The 24,700-nt window shown below is 42.6% G+C and overlaps 1 protein-coding gene across 3 annotated transcripts in view; it reads left to right on the top strand.

The window, feature by feature from the left end:
- The window catches only part of macrod2 (mono-ADP ribosylhydrolase 2), a 689,196-nt gene that overhangs the window by 640,577 nt on the left and 23,919 nt on the right, over positions 1-24,700 (top strand). For 2 of the 3 annotated variants that reach the window (XM_083775642.1, XM_083775640.1), the window contains exons 10-13: positions 7,070-7,108; positions 8,071-8,115; positions 10,152-10,256; positions 10,593-10,661. In XM_083775642.1, coding sequence (XP_083631768.1) covers positions 7,070-7,108; positions 8,071-8,115; positions 10,152-10,256; positions 10,593-10,661 — 258 coding nt within the window. The remainder of the gene's footprint in view (positions 1-7,069; positions 7,109-8,070; positions 8,116-10,151; positions 10,257-10,592; positions 10,662-24,700) is intronic. The other variant, XM_083775641.1, reaches the window with a different exon arrangement.

Here is a 24,700-nt window from a genome sequence, read left to right as displayed (position 1 = left end):
CACCTATATTTGTAATCCACAGCAGTATAATGCAATATGATTCACAAATTCAATCACAAGCATTAGGAGGGGGCATAAGTATTTTGTAATAATCTTTATAAATCCTAATTTATCAGGACCGGCAGCTTAATAGCAACTAATCCATTCACAAAAGGGCTTGGCACAGCTTTTCCAGCATGGGAACACTCAGTCCTTCAGACAACCTCTCTCACAGGAAGCAAATGAAATGATTTTGAGCTATATATTGTTGGCGCCTGGGAGGTTAGCTGTGATTGTATGCGGCAAATAAGAAGGATTAATCATAGAGAGCACTCAGATAGTCAAGATAGCACCGTGCAGAGGAAGACGATGATTGCAAGTGCAAGGCAGGTATGTGACACCAGTTAAGTGCACGTCTGTTATGTGAGCCTATACTGTATGATTCAGACCTTGAAGAGGCCCACACACACGGCCTCTCAAAGAAATTACTGTACAGGCTGGACCACACATCACAATCTCCTCTATATGCCTACTTTGCGGTTATGGTTATAGGATTTCTTGGTATTTGACCAGCAGAGCTGCTGGAGTGTTCATCAATAGTTGTGGGTCAATGTTAACTGACTTAATCCCTATTTGATTATTTTCATAGGTGTTGCACAGAGAAAATGACCCGATCTACAAGCTCACAGTGTGTCTCATTATGACGCACCGATGACCTTGTAGATCTGATATTTTCGCTATTTAACTAACTCATTAAAGCAGGGAAAGTCATTATTTTTTTCCCACATTATTTTTATACCTTCGCTATTCCAAAATAGCAGATATACCGTACAAGCACGCCACAAGCTTGTAGATTGTGAAAACGTGTGCAAATATTTGAATATTTTGTAAACATTTTAACTGATATCTTTGCTTCTTGAGGTGCCTGATACAACATATTTTTGAGATGGGGAGTCTGCAGCTAAATTCATTTTGGTGGTCCTTGACATTAATAAGTTTGAACACCACTGATATAGCAACATAGGTTTTTTGCAGTTGCTTGAAAAGCGCCTGGACTACATTTGCACACACCACTACTGATGACAGTAATGGACACATTGTCATGATTGGCTGCCTCTAAGCCAATGGGAGTCTTATAAAACCCATAGTCTGAACGGCATAAAAACCCATACTCTGAACGCCGCAAAGCGGAGCGAGTGGCAACAGAAGTTAAAGGGCTACCCCTTTTGCAACCAGATCTTATTTTAATGATGTTTGGGAGACAAGAAACACTTTTTTTATGTGGGTAATTTGTGTTTTTACTATTTCAGTATTTCAAGTTGTCCATGGGCTCCATGATGTCATGGACACTGGGCTCACTTCCTCCCTGGACTACAATTCCCATAATGCTTTAGTCCACTGCTAGTCCTTGTGGTTAGGGGGTGGGCTGTCATATAGTCTAGGAAGTAAGTGAGCCCAGTATCCATGACATCATGGAGCCCATGGGCACTTTGAAATACTAAAATATCTAAAAACAGATATTACCCACATAAAAAACCCCCAGGAAAGTGTTTCTTGTCTCCCAAACATCAACAAGTAGCCCTTTAATGTTATGAGCTAACTGGAGCTAGAGGACAACCATAACAAAACAGTGTGTGAACCAACAAAAGAACGTCGTCGGAAACGAACAAAGAGCTTGTTGCACCTGGCAGTTATGTCATTCTTGTTTCATAATTGTTTTCATAAATGCAGAAGACATTTGTAAAATTGGCCACAGGTCTTGCTATAATGACATGCCCAGAATAGGGACGGCAGGTGGAGAGGTGGTTGTTGGGGCACTCTCTCCAGAGAGAGCCCCAACAACCACTCACGCCCCAGCCAGCACCACCTCACCCCCTCCATGTCTAACGCCCCAGCAGCACAATGCTTTCACCCACTACACTAATGACGAGAACACACTCCAGCAGCTTGTTCTACTATGGTAAATAGGTTTGTGGACGACACATAATGATAGGGCTGCTCCAACCCACCCACGTACTGTGATCGCTACATGTGCACTTGTTTCGTATTGTGCCGCTGTGTCAAGGGCAAGGGACTTGATTGGTCTCTGTGGGTTGCAGAGAGAGAGAGACGATTCTATACGAACAGACACTTCTCATCAACACCATCTGTGTTGGTTTGTTGTCTAGTCAGCGGCAGGAAGGAAGGCGGATGTGCAACCAAGCTGTATGCAACTATAGGAATCGATTCCTACAGTACATATAGTTTAGAAAGAAAATACATCTCCCTGCTGACCACGGTTGTGCGTACTGTGTGTACTATGCACGTATTGTACTGTACAATGAGCCACATTGTATTGTAACTCACATCATGAAATTCAAGAACTGCGTGTCCAATACAGCCATTCTGTTCACAAACAGGGAGTCAAATTCCAGCCAAAGTAACTAAGTAGATCTACTCAAGTACTGTGCATATTTTTGAGGGGCGCTAGCCCATATAGCTTTGTGTGTCTGTACCACGGAATGTGATGATTTGATTGGCTGAGCACCGAATGTGATGTATGATGTGTGATGATAAGAGCGCCCCTCACTTCACATGAGGGTGATTTTGACTTTACTGGAGTATTTCAAATTGTCAGTACTTTTACTACTCCACTACAATTATTTGACAACTTTAGTCACTAGTTACTTTGTAGATTTTGATTATTATAACTACTTAGTATTATTACCACTTCAGCCCTATATAAATTTTGGCCATTTGAAAATAGACGATCCAAGCTCACAATGTATTGCGTTGTGAGCTTGTAGATTTGTATACATTTTAAAACTTGTAAAACGAAGATAGTCTGCATAGTGAGCCAACACTTGGGACTTGTACATTTTGATACCAATACATTTGTACTTTAACCTGATTTCTACGTTGCAGTATATATTGACACTTTTACTTGGGTAAAGATAAACGCGAGTACCTTTTCCACCACTGTACGATCGAGGGGCATCTTGAGGGCACACCCTAAGTTGGCAAGAAGCACCGCCAGTGTCTATTATTCTGGTATCTGATTGGTATTAGTGAGATTAGTGGATGTCATCATCATATACCACAGACAGAAATGTCCTATAGACACTACATAGAGTAGAGCCTGAGATCGATATCTGGCTGAGGCTGAGTCCACTTAATGGGCAGTGGTGGAATGTAACTACAATGTAAGTACATTTACTTAAGGTACTGTACTTAAGTACAATTTTGCGGTAAATACTTGAGTATGTCAAATCTTCAGTACTTTTACTTCTATTCCGCTACATCTCAGAGGCAAATATTGTATACTTTTACTCCTCTACAATTATTTGACAACTTTAGTTGCTTGTTACTACATTTTCATTATCATATCACAAAACATACCTTAACCACTTCAGCCCTGTATACATATCGGACATTTGCAAATAGCAGATCTACAAGCTCACAATGCGTCACAACTTGCAATGCGGTGCACTGTGAGCTTGTAGATCTGCTATTTTCAAAATATTTGTATACATTTGAAAACATAAAATGAGACATTCCTCATAACGAGTACTTTCTACTTTTGATACTTTAAGTACATTTTGATGCCAATACTGTTTTACTCAAGTAGCCTACATTTTGAATTCTGGAATTTTAACTTGCAACAGAGTATATCTACATTGCAGTATTAGTACTTTTACTATTAAGTGACACACATGTGAGTACTTTTTCCACCACTGCCCACTTGGCATGCTGGACGTTTAATTAGGGAAAGACGGGAGGAAGGGAATGTAGATGCAGGTGAAACTGTGGGAGAAATGTACTGTAGAAGCATGACAAGACATGAAGACATGAATGGATGACAGACACTACGCTCTGTTGCTGAGGAAATTAGTGTACAGTAGTTGCAACTTGCAATGTTGAAATGGAAATATACGTACTGTCTAATGCGCACGCACGCACGCACACACACACACACACACACACACACACACACACACACACACACACACACACACACACACATGATTGCATGCACGTACAGTACACTTTTTATGTAAAAGGTCTTTGAATGACAGCTAGCTTTTGGTCATATGGGTGCACTCTGTATTTTCCACGTGTCATGAATCTTTCAGGGTTCTTATTTTTTTCTGTCTCTCTCTCTCTCTCTCTCTCTCTCTCTCTCTCTCTCTCTCTTATTTTCTTTTTTTTTGTCCTTCGCTCCAGTTGGCTTTAATGGAAGGAGCAGTAGACAGGGTCAGAGAGAGAGATAGAGCGTAACTAGGCTGTCTGACAAAGCCTGCGTGAGTGTGTGTAGTTCTGTGTGCCTGCATGTTATTCACATTATTATTATTCGCATTCACTGGCTGTGAAGAAGCTACTGAGTGTCGTATAGCATTTGGTTTTGTGCTACATTTCATAGCACTGACCTGATGATAGGCAAAGCCCATGCTTTGTCATTATGACGGTGTCACTGGCCAAAAATGGCCAATCTACAAGTGATGCTTGATGCTTCGCATAATGATGCGTTGTGCGATTGTCTTTTTTTTTGGCGTACAATGAAGTATAAATCAGGCTTTAGGCAAATAGAGCGCAAAATATGCGTACACTAGTATATAGCTAGTATGGTCCACTATCAGCCTCTAAATTGTTTATGTCCTTGTGATACATCTGTAACTGATGTGGGCATGAATAAGTCATAATGTGTTTCAGAGTGTGTGTGTGATTCGGTGTGTTGTATACTGGAGAATTGATGTTGACTACAGTAGTGTCTGTCACTCACACAACGAATTACAGGGGAATGTATACAGAATTATTTCTAGTGGCATTCACTTTAAGGCAATATTATGTAGCGTTCTGTTTCAGCCTTCAGTGATCCTTCCTATTACATCCTGGGAACTCAATATGGAGACAGCCGGTTTGCCTGTATAGCTATGAAGCAACGCTGTGACAATGCTGCCACCTGCTGTTTGTTCCTCGTGACTGAACACTCCATGGTCAAGGTGGCAAAGCTTAGCTCAGTGTAGACATTGAGCTCAACTCAAAACCATTACACATCAAATGCGCCAGAAAAAAAGTATTCTAAGTAGTTCGAATACTTTTGTGTGTGTCTGCTTTAGCCTGTGTTTGCATGCGTGTTCTGGCCACGTACCTTAAGGGTTCTTTGCCCTTTATCACTAATCGAATACGGCTCCATTCTGCGTGAGGTGGATAGGGATGATCTCATTACACCCGAGATTAGCATTTACGCCCCCTTTGTCTTATCCGACATGTTGTTGTTCGGGATCACTGAAGACAAATACAGCAGTCATGGCGGCTAGCAGTCGTGCATGCATTTTTAAACGCAGTGTAACCTTTTGTCCGGCCTGTACGGGCCACACTGACGCATTCATCTCAACCTCCGTTCCCACTGAAGTGTTCTCTTCAGCCTCGTGGCTGTGGCTCCAGCCTACAATGCCAATCATGATTAATAAAAACGATTGCCATCTACTCTGTGTCACCAACATTCTATTTGATGGACAGAGGCACTCGAGACAAACACGAGGCTCTGGTGGAACCCTGGTCTTTTTCCCATTAAATAGAGGCTGGCATTTTTATTGTTCTGAGTGCAGGGCAAAATTGCATAGATATGAAAAAATGGTTTCTCTCTGCAGCTTGTTAAAAAAGCAATTATAGAAGCTGCACAATAGCCATTGTGGAGCATGTTCGCTTATTGGTGTCATGGCTTTCATTTACTCAATTTGTCCCAAATGTCATTGGTGTGTGTGGCGAGAGAGAGAGAGAGAGACGGGGGGGGAGACAGAGAGAGAGAGCGAGTGTGAGTGTGAGTTTGTGTGGGTGTGGGTGTGTGTGTGTGTGTGTGTGTGTGTGTGTGTGTGTGTGTGTGTGTGTGTGTGTGTGTGTGTGTGTGTTGGGGGGGGGGGGGGGGGGGGGGGGGGGGGTTAGAGAGTGCCAGAAAGCATTGAAAGAAAGTGTGGAACATATTTGAGGGCTGTAAAAGTTGTTCCGTGTTATTGTTGAACTTGGGTTTCACCTGAACATTAGAGGATCACATTTCAGCTCTGCTGTCTGAGGTTATTCATTCATGCCCTGATACGGGATATATTTAACCCAGGTTGAGGTTGTGCATCCGCTATTTCCACATTTTAGAATGTTTTACATTTTCATCTAAATGACATGCCAAGAATAGCGATGCCATGCTGAAAGTTGAAACATGTAATATTTCATAATGGTGAACTTCCGAAAAGGATTGCTTGCGTAGTACCCACACAAATGCAGTTTTAATCGAAGCTACAGCTTTCTAAAGCACTTCCCATGTGAAATGAGGGGCGCACTAATCAATTATTGACCATATGTATACAAACCTTGAAACATACCTTAATTTGTTACATCACCAAGAATGGTGGTCCCTTATTGGCCAAGGGTTTCCACCGACATACCGACAGACATACAGACAGACATACAGACAGACATACAGACAGACATACAGACAGACAGACAGACATACAGACAGACATACAGACAGACAGACAGACAGACAGACAGACAGACAGACAGACAGACATACAGACAGACAGACAGACATACAGACAGAAATACAGACAGACATACTGACAGACATACTGACAGACATACAGACAGACATACAGACAGACATACAGACATACAGACAGACAGACGATTTGCTCAGACACATAATATGACGTAAATTCTAATGTTTAATGTTTGGGTTAAGAATCTACACTAGCCCAGGCCGTGGCGTAACGGTCTGGGCACCTGACTGGTAATCCAGTCGCAGTGTGCCGCGGGTTCGACTCCCGAGCCCGACACGGCCTTTACTGCATGTCATCCCCCCATCTCTCTCCCGTTTCCTGTCAGCCTACTGTCTGTCCCTTCAAAAATCAATAAAAGGCGTAAGCCGCAAAAAACATATCTTAAAAAAAAAAAAAAAAAGAATCTACACTATAGCTGTTTATAGGAGGGGCTAGCGCCCTTCAAAAACATACAGCCACAACTGTGATACTGTATCTTGTGCTGCAAGTCCTGTCCTGTTTGAAATTACTGTAAATCTTCCTTTTGTCTAACAAGAGGCTTCTTCTCTCCTTCTTTTCAGATGAACAGGAAACAGACGAGGACGAGGAGCTACAGAATGGTAACGTACAATGGTGGAAAGTATAACTAAGTATATTTACTTAAGTAAAATTCTGAGGTAGTATTCCCATTTCCAATACTTTTACTTTTACTTCACTACATCTCAGAGGCAAATACTGCACTTTTACATTTATTTGAAAACTTTAGTTATCCATTTAGTTATTGCAAAACATACATTAACCACTTCAGCCCTAAATGCATTTCCGCCATGTGAAAATAGCCGATCTACAAGCGCACAATGCGTGAGCTTGTAGATCTGCTATTTTCAAAATATTGTTTTAGACATTTGAAAACATGAAATGGGACATTCTGCAAAAATAGAACTTTCTACTTTTGGTACCTAAAGTACATTTTGATGCCAATACGTTTTGTACTTTCACTCAAGTACATTTTGAATTAGAATTTGACTTGTAACGGAGTATTTCTACACTGCAGTATTGATGCTTTTACTCAAGTACAAAATGTGAGTACACCTTTTCCACCACAGTGGACCACTGGCAGATGTTATGAGCCCTCTAGCTGTATGCAGTCCTCCTTGATGTCAATTGTCACTGGAAATGGAATTTCACACCGAGCTCCATTTCAGTCTGTCAGCTGTGCTCCGCCACTCTTGCAAAACAACCAAAAAAATAGCTTCTCTTATCGCACAAGCACAGAACTGAGAAATCCCTCAATTATATATAGCTTCGTAAGTCACTTTTTGTCTCTGTCTTTTTCTTACTTTACTTTATTTCATTTTTTTGGGGGGGGACTTAATTTCTGCATGTCTTTGTCGTTCCATTGCTCTCTCGTGACACAGTGCGTGGAGACAAAGCCGTGACAGAGAGAGACAATGAAAAAGGCTGTTGGGAGATGATATCAGGGAGCAGAGTCACTTCATCTCCAGCCACATGAAAACTGGGCTGTTTCTCTCTTGGCTGAAAGCAACCCTCTCTTTTCCATTTTCTTTATTATTTCTTTTAGATGCTGCTGAAAGTGGCGACGTGGAGATGGAGAGTCAGAACCCAGGTACTGTACAGTTGCAGTCCATTTCAGTCTGCCTGCTTTTGTAAGGGATCAGCGGGTACATTGAGGAGACATCATGTCCTGTTGTCAGAGTGTCTGTAGAAAAGATCACCACCCCTCGTTCACAGAACTCGCACCAAGAGGGACAGCATGTACTACATTTCTCAGACTCTTTGTTGGTGGGGGAATAGGCGGAAAAAGCCCCAAAAATATATTTAGTATATATATTATATAGTCTTTTGCCACTTTAGCCAGTTTAGAGTGCTCACCAATGCATGCACCAAAAAACAAATATATGGTAGCCTAATACAGTGCCATCTTGAATATATCACATACAGTATAGCGTTGCTGAACACTGAACAGCATGCTGGCTGGGTTTGAGGACGTCTCTATTGAATTTAATGTTTGTCATGCGTTTATATCGTATGGTTTGACAGACTAATCTGTCTCTGTCTCTGCTCTCTCTCTTTCTCCATCACAAGCCGAATGACGCACGCACGCACGCACGCACGCACGCACGCACGCACACTGAAGTGAGGTCTCATTCCTGAAACTATGCTGCCATGGTCTGTCACCTTCAGATATACAGTAGCTGTGTACATCTACATGCTATTGCTTTTCAGTTTCATGTAGAATTGAATGTCAACTTGTTGAGCTGTGATGTCAATGACATTACAGGGCATGCTTCCCTCACGCAAAGGCAGGAAAAAAAACTCAGATTTGATTGACTGCATGGTGATACAAACCCAAGGAATTAACAGTGAATGCCAGAAATCTGTTCAGAATTATATGCAGAATCTACAGTAGGCTACTGACATTGGAGCTTTGACGGATGCAAACATTACAAAGTATTAGACTGGAATATGTAACATCATGTTTGTCCCAGTGATGACACTATGCCTTTTAATATTAACACACAACCCCACAACACACATGCCCCAGACAGACAGAAAGATTGAATGGAGGTAGTAAGTAAGGCATGCCTCCTGGTAGAGAGTTGCGCTCTCCAGTGTCGCGTTGTGCTGTATTGAGTTGGGTTGTGCAGAACCCACAGTTCATATACTGTGTGTGTGTGTGTGTGTGTGTGTGTGTGTGTGTGTGTGTGTGTGTGTGTCTGTGTGTCTGTGTGTCTGTCTGTGTGTGTGTGTGCGCGCGCGCGAATGAGTTTTAGCCTGCAACCATTAGCTTAGAGTGAGAGCCATTTCTCTATTCTCCATTTTTTTCTGCCGCGCAGCTGAAATATAATTAAGATTCTACATTTGCATACTGGCTGCTGCAGGTCGACTCCCTGTTTGTGTTTTATTCAAATCCCATCCCGTTGACAGAGATTTGACAGACACAGCTTTCAGCCTCTCTGAACATGAATTTTGTAGATATTCAAAGGGAGACTTAAAGCAAATGGTGCCATGCGATGTTGGCAGAGGCCCGAGATATGTAATTATGCTCTTGAGAGACAAACGGAGAGGCTGTTTCAGCTAGGTATACCCACGGCTTCAAAACAGCACCTGCTACCTCATCCAACCCAAAATGAGTCCGTTCTATCGTTCTCTATTGTGTGTGTGTGTGTGTGTGTGTGTGTGTATGTGTGTGTGTGTGTGTGTGTGTGTGTGTGTGTGTGTGTGTGTGTGTGTGTGGGGGGGGGGGGGGGTACGTACGTACGTGCGTGCGACGTGCGTATATTCATACATTGTGTGTACTGTATGTTAATTATCAAAAATGAGAATGGGACCACAGATCAGTGTAAGGCTATCGTCGTGTACAGTATGTAAAGTGTATTATTTTGTGTAAGAACTAGCACGCTTTTCTAATCTCTATAGACCATTTAAGTCTGTTTTTCCTCATTTTCTTCCTGCCTAGACACACTTTGAACGGGAATAGAGCAGTCAACCCATTAGTCTGAAGGATCTCTGGGCAATTTTCTGCCAGTATACTAACTGGCCTTGTTTCCTGCCTTTTGTTGCAAGCGCAATGTTTACGCTTTAACTGTAACCTTGAATTCGTTTTGTTTTTTTTGTATTCCACTGTTGGCTTACCTCCAGATGAAGATTCAGGCCATGATGATCCCAACGACCTAAAGGAGAAAGATATAAATGAAAACGAAGATGACGCCATTGCCGACAAAGACAAAAAAGACGAAGACAAAGGTTTGTGCGAGAGGCCGTGTGCCATGCAAGTGTTTCATCATTTGATTATAAAACTGTGTGTACCACACATGAGGAGGCTGTGTTTCATCACTTCATGTATAAATTATTATTATCACCCTTTGAACGTATTGACTAATTGACACACGGCGGCCATCTTGCTCTCATGTCATATTTGCATGTTGGGAGGAAATACCACTTTAAGTATGACATAAGAGCAAAATGGCCACCATCAAATTATATTCACTAACAGGCAATCAATGTCCAAAGTATGTACATTTTACTGGTAATAATGTAAGAAAAGTAGAAAACACCAGGATTTTTTGTTTGTGTCTCTAGCAGAGCCAGAACACCAAGCTGAGGAGGCAAAAGAAGAGGACACAGGACAGTGCACTCAGGAAATGGAGGGTAAGTCACTCCACTCCCATCAACCACCAAGCATCACTCCTAAAAACCATCCAAACTAAAGACTATAGACCAATTATTTGTTTACAAACATTGAGACTGGTCAGACGAGTGACTGTGTCATGTAATCAATTCCAAACAGATCTCCAAACCTGTTGTTTTGGGGAGCGCATGGTTTCAATTCATTCAACCTCTCTTGTGTGTTGGCTAGTGAGGTGTTGGTGCACCCATAGGAGACATTTATACTTCATTGCGCAACAGTATTCCACGCAGAGAACAGCTGATATACAAGCTCACATCGTGTCGCAGATGCCACTGTTGTGAGCGTAGAGGTCTGCGTGCACGACACAGCATAAATGATACTGCAGCCGTGCAAATCATTCTTCCTCCACACTGGTTTGATGGGGCATTTTTTACACGTGAGTGCAGTTAGAACTTTTCCATTGCATCTTATGAGAGGTGGTGTTCTTGTGCTGCCGGCCTGTGCGTGCATGCTGGTGCTTGGCAATGCCTGCAGTATAGTCTGACAACACAGCATGAACCTGTTGTATATAAGAACCTGTTAAATGTTTCTGGTAGACCACATGGGATGTCTTATTTACTACAATTTTATGGCGACTCAATGGCGCTGTCGTCGATCTAATCGTATATCTCTTGGAGGCGTGCCGGGGCACAAAGCTTGAACCCCGAAGCCACCCTGCCTCCTGCCTCTGCAGAAAGTGCTGAAGTCTCCCGTCATTCTCCTCCTCCACGCCTCCATTTCGTTCTCACGTTGACTGACATTCAATTAATTTAGGCCAAGAGTGACTGCAGCCTTTCAAATCGATCTATCTGAGATAGCCCCCCTCTCCTGTCCTGCTGTCTGAATAGGCATCGGCTCAAGTCTCTCCATCACGGGGGAAGCTTCGACTTCCCTGCTTGCCTGTTGATTGTGTCTTGCATGGCCACGCCTGGCGCGGCATCCGTCTCTGTCTTTGGGGTTATCGGTGATTGTTGTGCCGGTCGGAGTGTCATGTAGCGAACGGGGTCTCATTCCAGATGGCAGATTGTGTTGGGTGCGGACAGATAGGGCCTGCCTGGCACGCGGTTAAAGTTCTGCATTCGCATTGAGAGGTGGAACGCACCCGAGTACATTTACAAGTACTGCTCCAAAGCAGAATTTTTTCAGGTGCTGCTATTTCAATTTTGTGACACTTGTGACACACACCACTTCCACCTTCAACATGTAACTTCTTACAGGTTCCAATAGCCGGGGAGCCACAGGCCCAAAAGCTCAACGGTTAAGGATTAACCTGTGATGTCATGATGTACTTTTTATTTGTGTTTTCTCTATTCACTTGGTCATTAAGGTCCACAGAATGAGAGGTCTGCCCTGCCGAAAACATTGCGAAAAACTGTTATGGCCATTTTTGTATACCACACCATAGACAACCAATATGGTAACATTTTCCAATTTTCATCATGCTTTAAGTAGCATGTGACAATTGTGACATGTCAATCTAGGGGGTTTTCATGATTCTGAATCAATTCCAAGCATTAGTTTTGCACGAAAAACACCCCTTGGCCTAACTTGCCAAAATGTGCTGACATTTGTGCTGACCTCATCAGCACACACAGTGTTTTTTGTGCAAAACTAATGCTTGGAATTGATTCAGAATCTTCCGCGACGTTTCCACCAGAGCAGGCCTCTCATTCTGTGGACCTTAAGGACCAAGTGAATAGAAAAAATCACACCTGTGTGAACCGAGTGGTGCAACTCCCCTCTCTCTCTCTCTCTCTCTCTCTCTCTCTCACAGCACTACCCCTCTCTCTGTTTCTGGCACCCCCTACTGGTATTAATAAATGCACGCACGCAGCATTACCCCGTGTTCCAATTTCACGCAAGCGCACACCACTCGTGCTCATGACCACTGATACAAACAGGTAGGTACACGGACATTGCTGGTTGTAGGAGTGGTTGCACCACACAAATAAAAAGTACGGCATGACATAACAGGTCCTGTCCAATTTTGGGCCTGTGGCTCCTCGGCTACAATGTTCCAAAACCTTGAAAGGGACCACTCTTCAGAAATAATACCTTGTTGTACGAGTTGTACAAAGGTGAAAATAGCCCCACTACAAGCTGCACAACACATTGCGGATGGAATGTATTGATACTTTTTTCCCCCTTTTCTTTTACAATTCCTGCCTAACAGAAGGTGTCCCAAAATCAGGACACCAGGTTGAAAGTGGTCAAGTTCAAAATTTCAGCTTAAAACAAGACTTTACTTTTAATGGAGCCTTGCAACTTTTGTTTAATTTGTCCACTGCTTTACTGGAACTCTGCAAGTCATTGTTTTGTAAGTCAGTCTCACCGTGCAGCACAAGCTAACGCAACCTATGTTAGTCATGTGCAGCCGGACCGGCTAATCTCAGGAGGAGACCAAATGGCTCCCAAGCTCTTATTAAACATAATGGTCCTCATTCACAATGGCGTTTACGCTCATAACGTTACGTAACACTAGCGGAAAGGCATTTACATGGATTTCCCACATTAATAATAACTCACAATTATAATAAGAACATAGGCTTATCTGCATTCTGCACTGTACGAATCCAACATTGTTTAGTGTAGTAATGCCTGCAGTAGGCGGCAGGCCTATTGAAATTGTTTTGTTACGGAGCTCCTTGAGTCAGTTGACTGTCGGTGTGTGTGTGTGTGTGCTGCCGATCCGATTCACATTGGAAAATGAATAGGGCTAATTAACCCTATATAAAAAATAAAAGACCACATTAGCCTAATGAATGGCATCAGCGTGTTTGAAAGTCGGCCAGTCATATCATAGTTTTAAGCAAGCTCACCTCCACTCGCGCTTGTTCACAAACATGACGGACAGACAGACAGAATTTATAATAATGTATATTGATATTGATCACATGGATGCCACACACAGAATAGTTTAACTCACTGGATAAACTCACTGGATTATAATTTCTTCAGACAAGAGGATCCCAGGCCTACGAGGTAGGCCTATAATTATTCACTTATGAATGTATAGGCTACTGTTCTTTATCGCGCAAACCGACAGTGTCGAGGGCCCATGCCCCCCTCCCTCCCTCTCTCTCTCTCTCTCTCTCTAGCTCTCTCTCAAAAGACGACTTTTGCATTGACATATATCCGATATTTTAAATATCGGATATGTTTTACCTCTGCAAAGGTGTGAGTGAGCACCCGCCTTGGTCCCGAACTTAATTATATTGCTTCAGCGGAGCACGCACCGTTGTAAGCTTGGAAATCTTTTAATTTCCTTTGGTGTCCTTTGATGGATTGATGTCAGTTTGTACATATATAGTAGCCTACAGTGGTAATATACAATGGTGCAAAAACGACATAACATAAAAGCCCTAACTGTCCTGCTCCTACATGTGTAGAATTATTAAATTAATAGAGTGCGGGCTATATTCATAGCAGTGACCGCGGCTGTGATTTCTATCCAGCAATCATTTTTATTGTACATCATGTTTTACTTTCACTTTCAAATTAATACCCAGAATTGCCACCAGATGGCGGGAACGTACCATTATGCTGATTTTGGCTAAAGTGTCAAATCTGGCTAAATCACTTCCTGTCAAACGGAGGTAAACAACCGAGGCTAGTTTGACCCCAAGCAGATAGCTTGGCTGTCCGGATTGCTAAGATAACATTAGCTTTTTCATAACTTAGTCAAATTAAGCTTAAAAACGGCCAGGAACATCCCAAAATATCACATTTTTTGCCGCGAATCACATAGAGACGGCGCGCGTGCACGATAGTGGATGTTCCTGGCCGTTTTTAAGCTTAATTTGACTAAGTTACTGACAGGGCAGTACGTCTATTACGTCAATGACGTCCTTGGCCACGAGGGATTTGTTGATTTAACACGCAGATAACGTCATTGGCCACTAGGGGGTTAAACACATTTACTTAAGTATTGTACTTAAGGATAATTTTGAGGTATTTGTACTTTACTTGAGTATTTCCATTTGCCAGTACTTTTACTTCTACTCCACTAAATCTCATGAGGCAAATAGTACAGTAGCTCAGGGCAGAGAAAATATGTGTTTGCAAAGCTCTCTCTTTGTGACAAAATGCACAGCTTTCATGAAACACAAAGCGCAATCAAACAATAGTTTGGCATCCCCCATTAACCACCCTAGGACAGGGTTGGGGTCATGGAACCCATGTCGAATGAACACCTACACATTATGCAATTTAGTGCTTGCTGTGTTTTTGTTGTTTTGAATGTTATGTTATCTATGCTGCTGCATTGTCTGAAGGAAGCCAAACATACGTTTTACTACTCATGTACCTGTACACAAGATGTAACACACGTACACACACACACACACACACACACACACACACACACACACACACAGCGACGCAACACTGACCGAACGCTAGGGGGGGATAAAATCCGTCCCCCCCGTCCCCCCCACCACCCTAGGGGAGGGGGGGATGGGGGGGTCTAACCACCAAAACGTGGGGTTATGGTTAGGGTCAGACTACAGAGAGGTTGTTCCAGTGACTCAATGCACATACAAAACTGCTTTGGCACAGTTATTATTATTATTATGAATTACCTGGCTGTGATTCCTCCTCCTCCCATGTGTCTCAAAACGTAAAAGTTGAACCACATTATCAGCAGCGCCTCGAACAGGTCAAAACTCACTGACCATCTGTAAATTAGCCTATTCTATATCAAATGTACAACACCTGGGCAGTTTTCAGGAGAGGAGAGGGTTCGCATGTTTTAAATATGTAGTTGCACCTTACCGGGTGTTGACAGTTGTGGAGCATTCTCTAGCGGCGTCGATCTCCTCCTTTCCCCATAAATCACAAAATGGTGTAATATAATAATATAATTCTTAAAGTGGGGTCCGGGGACCCCCAGAGGTCCTTGAGCCGCGAGTTCCAGGGGGTACAGCTATAGTTTGGAACCAAATGGACCCTTGTGGCAGCGGGGTCCTTGAAATTAAACGGGTTGAGAATCACTGCTACTGCTAGAGCTGTATAAATCTTCTCTTATGGGGGTCCTTCTCTTCTCTTCAAATGGGGGGGGGGGGTCCGCGGGCTAATACATGTCCATTTGGGGGTCCTTGACACGAAAAGGTTTGGGAACCACTGTACTAGAGTAGAGGATAAAGTATATTCATTCATCTCCTATTGATCTAGTCAATACACGTTACCAACATTGGTGCGTGACACCAAAAGTGGTGACCTATTGAATCCTGTTCCTGTATTATTAGAATCATTACGCAATCACCACAGAGTGCAAAGCACATTGGGTCACTGATGGCGGTGTAACAACTTCCAAACAACCGAACACGGTAGATGGGCCAAACCAGGGGTGGACAAAATATATTCTTCAAAATATATCGAGTTTATGAACGCAGGATTTCAAAAGTATTACTCCTAAGATAACTTTGGAGCCAGGGGGGATAAAGGGGGGGACCCCCCAGCCAGGGGGAGACCCCCAAACTCATTTGGGGGGGACCAATGTGACGCTGGCAGGGGACGAAACCCTTATTGCGCCCCTGCACACACACACGTTGCTATATTGGTGAGCAGGTATTTACTAGGCTAAAGACACGCTGGGTCCTCGTTCAGAGCTATGATAGCCTGAGAGGAAATGATAGCTCAAACAACTTGAGGGGCAGATAAATAACAAGACTCACCAAGGGAATACCTGGAGGCATGCCTGGGTTGTAATGAGCATCTGCCAGGATATTGTTTGACTGTTGTTTTCTTGGCACCAATAAGACATATACTGTATAACTTTACTGTATACAGTAAGTGGAGAATAAAATCACTGGCCCTAATTTAACTCCAAAGGCAGACCTTTAACTCTTTTCGGACTTAACCACTTAAGTCCCATATATAGACAAATGTAACGTTGTAAAGCTATTAAGTGATATTTGTCTCCACCAGGCCGAAGGCATGTGGGGAGAGTATGTTTTGCACTCCGTCCGTCCGTGTGTCCGTCCGTGTGTCCGTGAGCAGCTAATCTCGGCCACCGTTAACCCGGTCGATGCCAAATTTTGCACACACACTCCCTGGATGCCAACGATGAATCTCTGCCCCAAACTTTCCAGAACGGCCTGTTATAGCGCCACCAGGAGGCCGCTTTGTGCAAAACAAGTTTTTGCACAGTACACCTACAGATTTTGTCCAAACATCACGCAAATTGGTACACAGTCTCTCTAGAGCCATTCAACGAAACGGGTCTTTCACATTTATCGGACTCCATCCTGATTGGTTAAGATTGGCTTCCAAAGTTCACAGGAGTGCTCAGTTTCAAACAAAATGCTGCAAATCATGAACACATCGCGTGATTTCCGTGAAATTGTGCACCCACATTCCCACTAGGCCGAGGACGAAATGCCACATGAACAATTTCAACTCAGCCTCAAGGTGGCGCTATAACTGGCCGAAAAGTGTTTTTACCTCTAACTGCACGGATATGTGGATAACTTTGTATGCCAACTCCCTAGAGGCCAAGGAAAAACCTTTGTCTGGAATTTTTCACATCTGCTCTTTATAGCGCCACCAGGAGGCCCACATATGTAAAACACATTTTCGATTATTACTCCTTCAGATTTTATCCAAATTTCACGCAAATCGGTACACATGATCTCCATAGTCATGTGATCAACACGGCACCATTTCCCATCTTCCATCCTGATTGGCTAAGATTGGCTTCCAAAGCTCACACGATTCGTCCATTTCGAAAAAAGGACACAAATCACAAACACAGTGTGCAATTTCCGTTAAATTATACACGCACATTTTCACTAGGCCGAGGACGACATGCCACAATTTTTTCCTCAAAATCAGCCTCACGGTGGCGCTATAACAGGCCAATTCCTGTTTTTAGCTATAACTGCATCGATCTGTATACAACTTATGTATGCACACATGGAAAAACATTGTACCTGCATCCCTCCAACACGAACCTCCGGCCCAAATCTTCCTCAACAGCCTGTTATAGCGCCACCATGAGGCCACAACCTGACCTGCCCTGGTGGAGACCTGTGCCGATTGGCACTTTGTCTAGTTTATTCTATATTCCCATAGTAGTTATTGCTATATTGTGAGGTCTGGATACCTATATTTTATCCAATGCAGGAGAGAGAAGCACACAAAAATAATGTATGAACTTCAATTTTACAGTGTTTTGTTTCATCATGGATTTTATCATCAGGATTTTTCCTTGTCCTGCAGTTCTAGTCTTAGCATGAGACGTGTTAATGACTCGCTCCTTCTGTATTATCGTCAATGTTGTCCCAAACCGTTACCCAAACAAAATTTGCGAAAATAACAGATCTAGTAGACTACAGACTGCAACCACAACACACCGCGATGCCACTGTGAGCTTGTAGATCGGCTATTTTCACAGCTTTTGCTTGGCACTCCAGTACGACTAAGTAGGGCCCGCCTTTAATACGAGACGGGAAAAAAAGTTGAAGTATGAAGATACAAGGTTTCTGCCCGATGGCGACAACATTCACCAAACAGCTTGTGTGTTCACACGTTGCTTCTGTCATGCCTACTTTCACACTATGCTTCTCTCACATAATGGCAATATATCTCACATGCTGTCACTTGTGAGCATCACAGCTAAACATCTGAAATCCAGCATGCAGTCACACTGAATATACTGTAGAGCTCAGGGAAAGCGCTTTACTCATGCACACTTTATTAGTTTTCACTCTCATCATCATTATAATGCGTTAATGGTAATCACTGCTAAGCCTCCACACATATGTCTGCTCGGTCTGTAGCTTAGACAGTGTGGGCTGCTGCCAGCCAGCACCATGGCTAAGAAAAGACATATTGGTTAATGCCACCATACTATTCCATCTGTTGTTTACACTGTACACTCTGCTTTAATTTTCTTAAATATATAGTTCAGGCGTTTAGCTCGCACCGCTGTAAAGACAATACAGAGCTTGAATTACTAGTTCTATACTAACTGAACGTGTATCCTGTCAATTCTCTTGTGAGACATGTGAAAATTGGACACCACACTTCTCGCCGTCAGTCTGTGTAACACAGCTTATTTTGACGAGTGACTGGCGGAGATTTGTCTACGCGATTTCTCGGTACACAAAACCCTTTGGGAAGTGTTGTTTCTGACTTTACGTTAATTATAGGCAAAGTTTCGTTAGAGAGGATTAAAACCATGCTGCGGCAATATAGTATCATTGATATTCATATGTGTGAAAGAAGGTGTATGTAAACGTACGCACGCACACACACACACAGTGTATATAGTAAATATATATATGTAAATATAAGGCTATGCCCCAGGCAAATTAATAATATCCATATGTACAGTATGAGTTATAAAAGCTCACCATATTGAGTTAGAATAATAATTAATAATAATAAATTTATGAATATTCATAACATGCTATAAAATGGAAACGAATACGCTTTTTTGTTATTGTGTTTTGAATATCTATAGAGAACCTATTTTCAGTAAGTTTGGAGAACTAAGCTCCACGAACGCACATAAATTAAAAAACGCTCTCTTAGCCTAAAGCTAGAAATAAAATTTATTCCTGGCTTTAGGCTCAGATTTATTTAATAAATCAGTTGTGAGCAGGACTAGTTTTTCCCTCATGCAGTATAATTCTCGTATATACTTGAGTCGATATCTAGTGTCTTAGCTCCAAAAGTGTAACGATATTTCCCTTCAATCAAACTGTTGGCAAATTTGCTGCAAAACATTAACATTTTACACATGACACTGACACAAGCTTAAAACGACGCTGCAGTATGCACTACAGCTATTCCTTCCTACTGTGCTGTTACTCAGTGCCCATAATGAACACAGTTTAGCATTTATTTATATTTTACATTTGGCCAAAAACAACTCCATGGAATTGTAATTGTGCTCTCAGTGTGAACCTGAACGTGGAAAAGGTAAACATCTCTCTACAATGATTTCTCGGCTGACCGGGGTGCCTGGGTTTTCAATCAATCATCAGAAGTCGTTCCTCCCGGCTTCCAAAGCTCGAAAGCATGGCCGCTGTTGGTGGCTGATTGCACGATGAGAGAGCTAGCTGTGTGTCTGTGTGGGAGGACTATTCTACAGTGGATACTGCAGGAGTAGCAGGCGTCTTTATACCTGGATGTGACTGGGAGCATGGCCACAGACAGCCAGGGGACAGTGGTCTGTAATGGGATACTAAAGCCAGGCACGATGTCCCCCGTGGGGCAGATGAAGAGGAAGAGAGGGTTGGGCGGGACTGACAGATAGACAGACGCAGCAGGCTATCACAGCCATTTCAATTTCAGTGCAGCAGAGAGAGCGAGAGAGAGAGCACACCGCTTAAAAGTTACTATTATGAGAGGACAGACACCGCTGGAGCTCACCATTCCAAACGTTTCTCTCTCTTTCCATTAAACATTTAGAACTTTTCCTTTTTCCTTTTTTATGCATGTCATTATTGGCGAAAACTTTCAAAACCTTCACAATTATGACTTCATAATGTGCTTATGATACCTGTGTGTGTGTGTGTGTGTGTGTGTGTGTGTGTGTGTGTGTGTGTGTGTGTGTGTGTGTATATAATAGGATTTGTTTGTGATCCTATATTATGATCACAAACAAATCCTAATAAAAACAGGGTTACACCTATTTTCATACTGTTTTCTTTTATTACAAAAAACAATATGAAACCTCATGCAAATCAGTACACAGTCACAGTCATCAAAACAGACCTGTCTGATTTTTCATATTTCATCGTGTTTGGCTAATATTGACTTCTACTACTGGCCTGGCGGAGAACTGTAGTGCACCGAGCACTACAGTTAGTAGTGTTAACTATTGATTGTGCCACACTGTCACCAGCTGTAAGAGAGCCTCTCTACATGCAAACTTTTACAAGTGACAATAGAGTATGGTGCTCAAAAGAGATCCTTCTCATGTTCCCCCCTCTATCATGATCTATCAAATCCCTTCTTATACATGTTAAGAGGACTGTTTTTTATGGTGTGTGTGTGTGTGTCTTTGGTTTTATTTTCTTGGGGGGTGTGATTTGTGATGTACTTTACTTCCCTAGTGGTACAGCGTGTAGTCTGTAGTGCAACAGCATAACAGGTCTACATGAATGACTCTTCTGAAACTCAACACACTTTACCTCCAGCAGTATAAAGCCATACAAAAAAGTATCATAGCAACTCAGCCACACAACACAGGAAGGTTGAAATGTTTTTTCTCTCTCTCTCTCTCTCTCTCTCTCTCTCTCTCTCTCCTTCACGAAATGCAATGCTACACTAGCTCTTCTTGGAAATTGCTTCTGTTGAAGTGTATTATGCATTCATGTCCTTTCTCCAGCAATAGCAAAGAGGGATTTGGGTCCTTCCTTAATTGGATGTTTTGCGGCATTTGTCTTGGCCTTTGGTTAGTAACGGGTACACTGATGTAAATGCAATTTTGGAGAGCAACGTGGCTGGTGGCTAAGAGTTGTCGGCACACAATTAACACTTGGCATAACAACGTGTCTGTAGTATACGTATACTGTAGTGTACGAGGCGCTCGAGGGAGCCGGCTGCCAGTGGCTGTAGACATTAGGCAATGCCTGAGTTTTACAGCTCTTTACGCTGACTGTGTGGAGTCTCTAGACACAGCAAGTATACACCAATCACAGCTCCACTGTGGCATTGTAGGTGAGTACCATTAAGGATACACACAGCCTTCCATGCAATTATTTATTACTATTGTTAATTTCAGTTTGCTTGGCTCCTTATTGTTAAGCACCTCTTGGTGTCTTGCCTTGTCTTGCTGCTGTGATTATAGGTCACTGGTTTATCAAACAGTTATCTGTTCCACCGACCATTTCAGCACAAGACGGAACAAAACAAGGCCCAACCGTTGTGCACTTCAGACCAAAGATCCCCATGTACAGAACCTAATGCAGTAGATCCCCATGTACAGAACCTAATGCAGTAGATCCCCATGTACAGAACCTAATGCAGTAGATCCCCATGTACAGAACCTAATGCAGTAGATCCCCATGTACAGAACCTAATGCAGTGGATCCCCATGTACAGAACCTAATGCAGTAGAACAAAACAAGGCCCAACCGTTGTGCACTTCAAACCACAAGATCCCCATGTACAGAACCTAATGCAGTAGATCCCCATGTACAGAACCTAATGCAGTAGACGTCCACTGATTGTCCTTGGATTCTGGGCAATTTAAGGCAAATTTATACACAGCCTTGTCACTCTACAAAATATCCGCACTCTCAGATGTTTCCAATGCTTTTGTCAGACATTTTTGTCAAGTGATAGTTGTAGAATAGGTCATGCGACAACGTCTAAAATAGCCTTTAGATTCTTTCCCATCTTTATCGAGCGAGTCCCCCCCCCCCCCCCAATTCAATTTTCACACAGCCCTGAATAAGAACACACTGACATTCTCTGGTCATTTGCCTGAAGTTGGAGAAGACACCATTGTGCACATCCCATTATGTTGGTCACCTATGGCCCAGAAGGCTGCTTCAAAGAGAATTGGGCCTCATCTAATAAGCTACAAGGGAAGAAACATTTTCTGTGCTGCTTTGAAGTTGCTCTTTTGATCAGCTTCCTTATCCCATTTCCTCTGCTCGTATTGGCTCACAAAAACATGGAAAAGGAGTTGACTCGGAGCGGAGATGGGATTTGATCTGACAGACCCGTGTTGGAGATAGCTACAATGCATGGTCTCTATATAGGCCAGTCAATCTAAGCTAAAAGGGGCGTGACCCAAAATAAATTGCAATAGTAATCGTTCAATCATTATTATATACATTATAGATCATGGTAAATTCAGGGGTTGAACGTTGGGGTAAGAGAAAAAATGAGAAAAAATAGAGTCTGCAACACTGGTATGAAAAACTCAGCTCCACTGGTTTATTTGATTGAACGTTTCGATCCCTTAGGATCTTCTTCAGGAATAGTGTGACAGGGAATGGGTGTGTACCTATATACAGGAAGGGGTACAACTGATTGGCTCTAACGATGGGTGGTGACTCATGCCACCTAAGCCCAAACCAATTAGCCAGTTTCCAATGTCACAATAATAATAATAAACATGACAGGTTTAAATATACACAAATACAAAAACAGGTACAGAATGTGTACACAATATGCAATATTTAAGCACAATAATACACATTGATTTCAAGATGGGACACAAAAAGATTGTCATGGATAACAAAAATCTAATTTGAAATTCCAGATGACTCATTTATCAATTGTTTGGTGTTGAAAATAAAAAAGGTGACAGACAGCTGTCCTAACAGGCCCGCTGCATGCTCTACAGTATATTCATTCCTGCCTTAGATAAGCGATTGAATCATATTGACCGTTCCGCCCATGATCTCTCATGAAAAAAACGTATTTCCCAATTGCTGAGGAGTCTCATCATAACTGAACTATGAGCACTCAGGCAGAGTACTGGAGTTCAAACGTGCCAGCGAACGACCGTGGGCTGCGCAAGTGAGATGCACCGCTCTCTTCTCTAATAAACGTGCTGCTTATACAAATTCCTCCACGCTGACGGTAGCCGTGGCATGTCCCACTTTCATGTAGCGCTGGCGGGCTTCGATATAGCTCTCTTAGAGTCGGGCTTACAGTGGCCCGAGTGCCTGTCTCTGCATTGATGTCATAACCACAATAGGTGTCAGGGAAAGCATCGACGTGCAGTTTTTCTCCCCGCCATACGCGCACAGACAGACAGTACAGGGAGGATCCAAAGATTATGTAAAGTAATTCACTAAGTGATGAGAGCGGAGCAGGCCACTGCTGACAGCAGGTTTAGCAGGTATGTAGGTCATGCCGGGGGAGGCCTCTTTTGCATTTCTTCCGTCCGTGTCTATTTTTTGCGTTGTCTCCCGCTCTCTTTCACTTAATCACTTATTCGCTTTACTCCTTTCATCTCCACACTCCTGCTCTTTCCTTCTCACCTCTTTGTCTCGTGACGGACCCATACATTTCTCTCTCTGAATAATTTCATAACAAAGCGAGGGAGGCGACTTGGTATGGCTGTGTTGGAAGCAAACGAGAGCGAATTAGATGGAGACATGGGAGACGAGCGTTGCCTGTGGTCATTTTTACCTTTGTATTTGTGGAACATGCGCTGTGAACTGCGCGCCCACTTTTTTCTCTCTCTCTTGTCTCGCTTTGCCCTCTATTTTTCTTCCCTTCGTGTGACTCTCAACAGCCTCAGACAATTAGAGATGGTTGGTGCAATATGATCACTGGTGGACAGTAACCAAGTACATTTACTTAAGTACTGTCCTTTTTTCTATTCTATTTCTATTCTATTCTATTCTATGCACAGCTCTGTGCATAGAATGTGATGATTTGATTGGCTGAGCACAGAATGTGATGTATGATAAGAGCTCCCCTCACTTCACATTCACACAAGTGTGATTTTTTTTAATTAACTGTATTTTTGGACACTTTGGACTTTCACTCTCGAAACAATATTATTGTATTATTAATGTATTACTGCTCACAACAGCCTTAGACAATTAGAGGTGGTTGTTAGATGAATCAATCTGGAATCAATTGTGATTGAGCCTTTCTGAACAGTTTTCTTTACTTTCTTTTTTTCCCCGTTCTTTCTTTCTTTTCTTTTTTCAATGTCAAACCTTAATAGCAGTTGGATTTGATGCTCTGTTTTGTAAAACTGTGGTAATGATTCAAAACAATATTTGGTAACACTAAATAACGACCTGTTATAAAGCATTTATAAACATTTATAAGCAGTTTGTGGTGTTCACCCCCCCCCCCCCCCCCCCCAAGCAGTGTGAGTTGTGACTGGTCAACTTTGAAGGGGACTGACATACTGTACTATAATTATACAGACATAAATACTGTGCAGAATCTGCAGATATAGTTTGGACTTCAGTCTTGCTGAAACAAATCATGACAGTGATGATTTCTTAATTAAAGTCAAGTCACGAGTCATGTTTCTATAGGTCAAGTCACAAGTTTGCCTTTGTCTAGTGATGATGAAGTCACA

Source organism: Protomyctophum parallelum, assembly GCF_964188405.1.
Source record: "Protomyctophum parallelum genome assembly, chromosome: 10".
NCBI classification, from domain to species: domain Eukaryota; kingdom Metazoa; phylum Chordata; class Actinopteri; order Myctophiformes; family Myctophidae; genus Protomyctophum; species Protomyctophum parallelum.
This window is presented reverse-complemented; position numbering and strand designations above follow the sequence as displayed.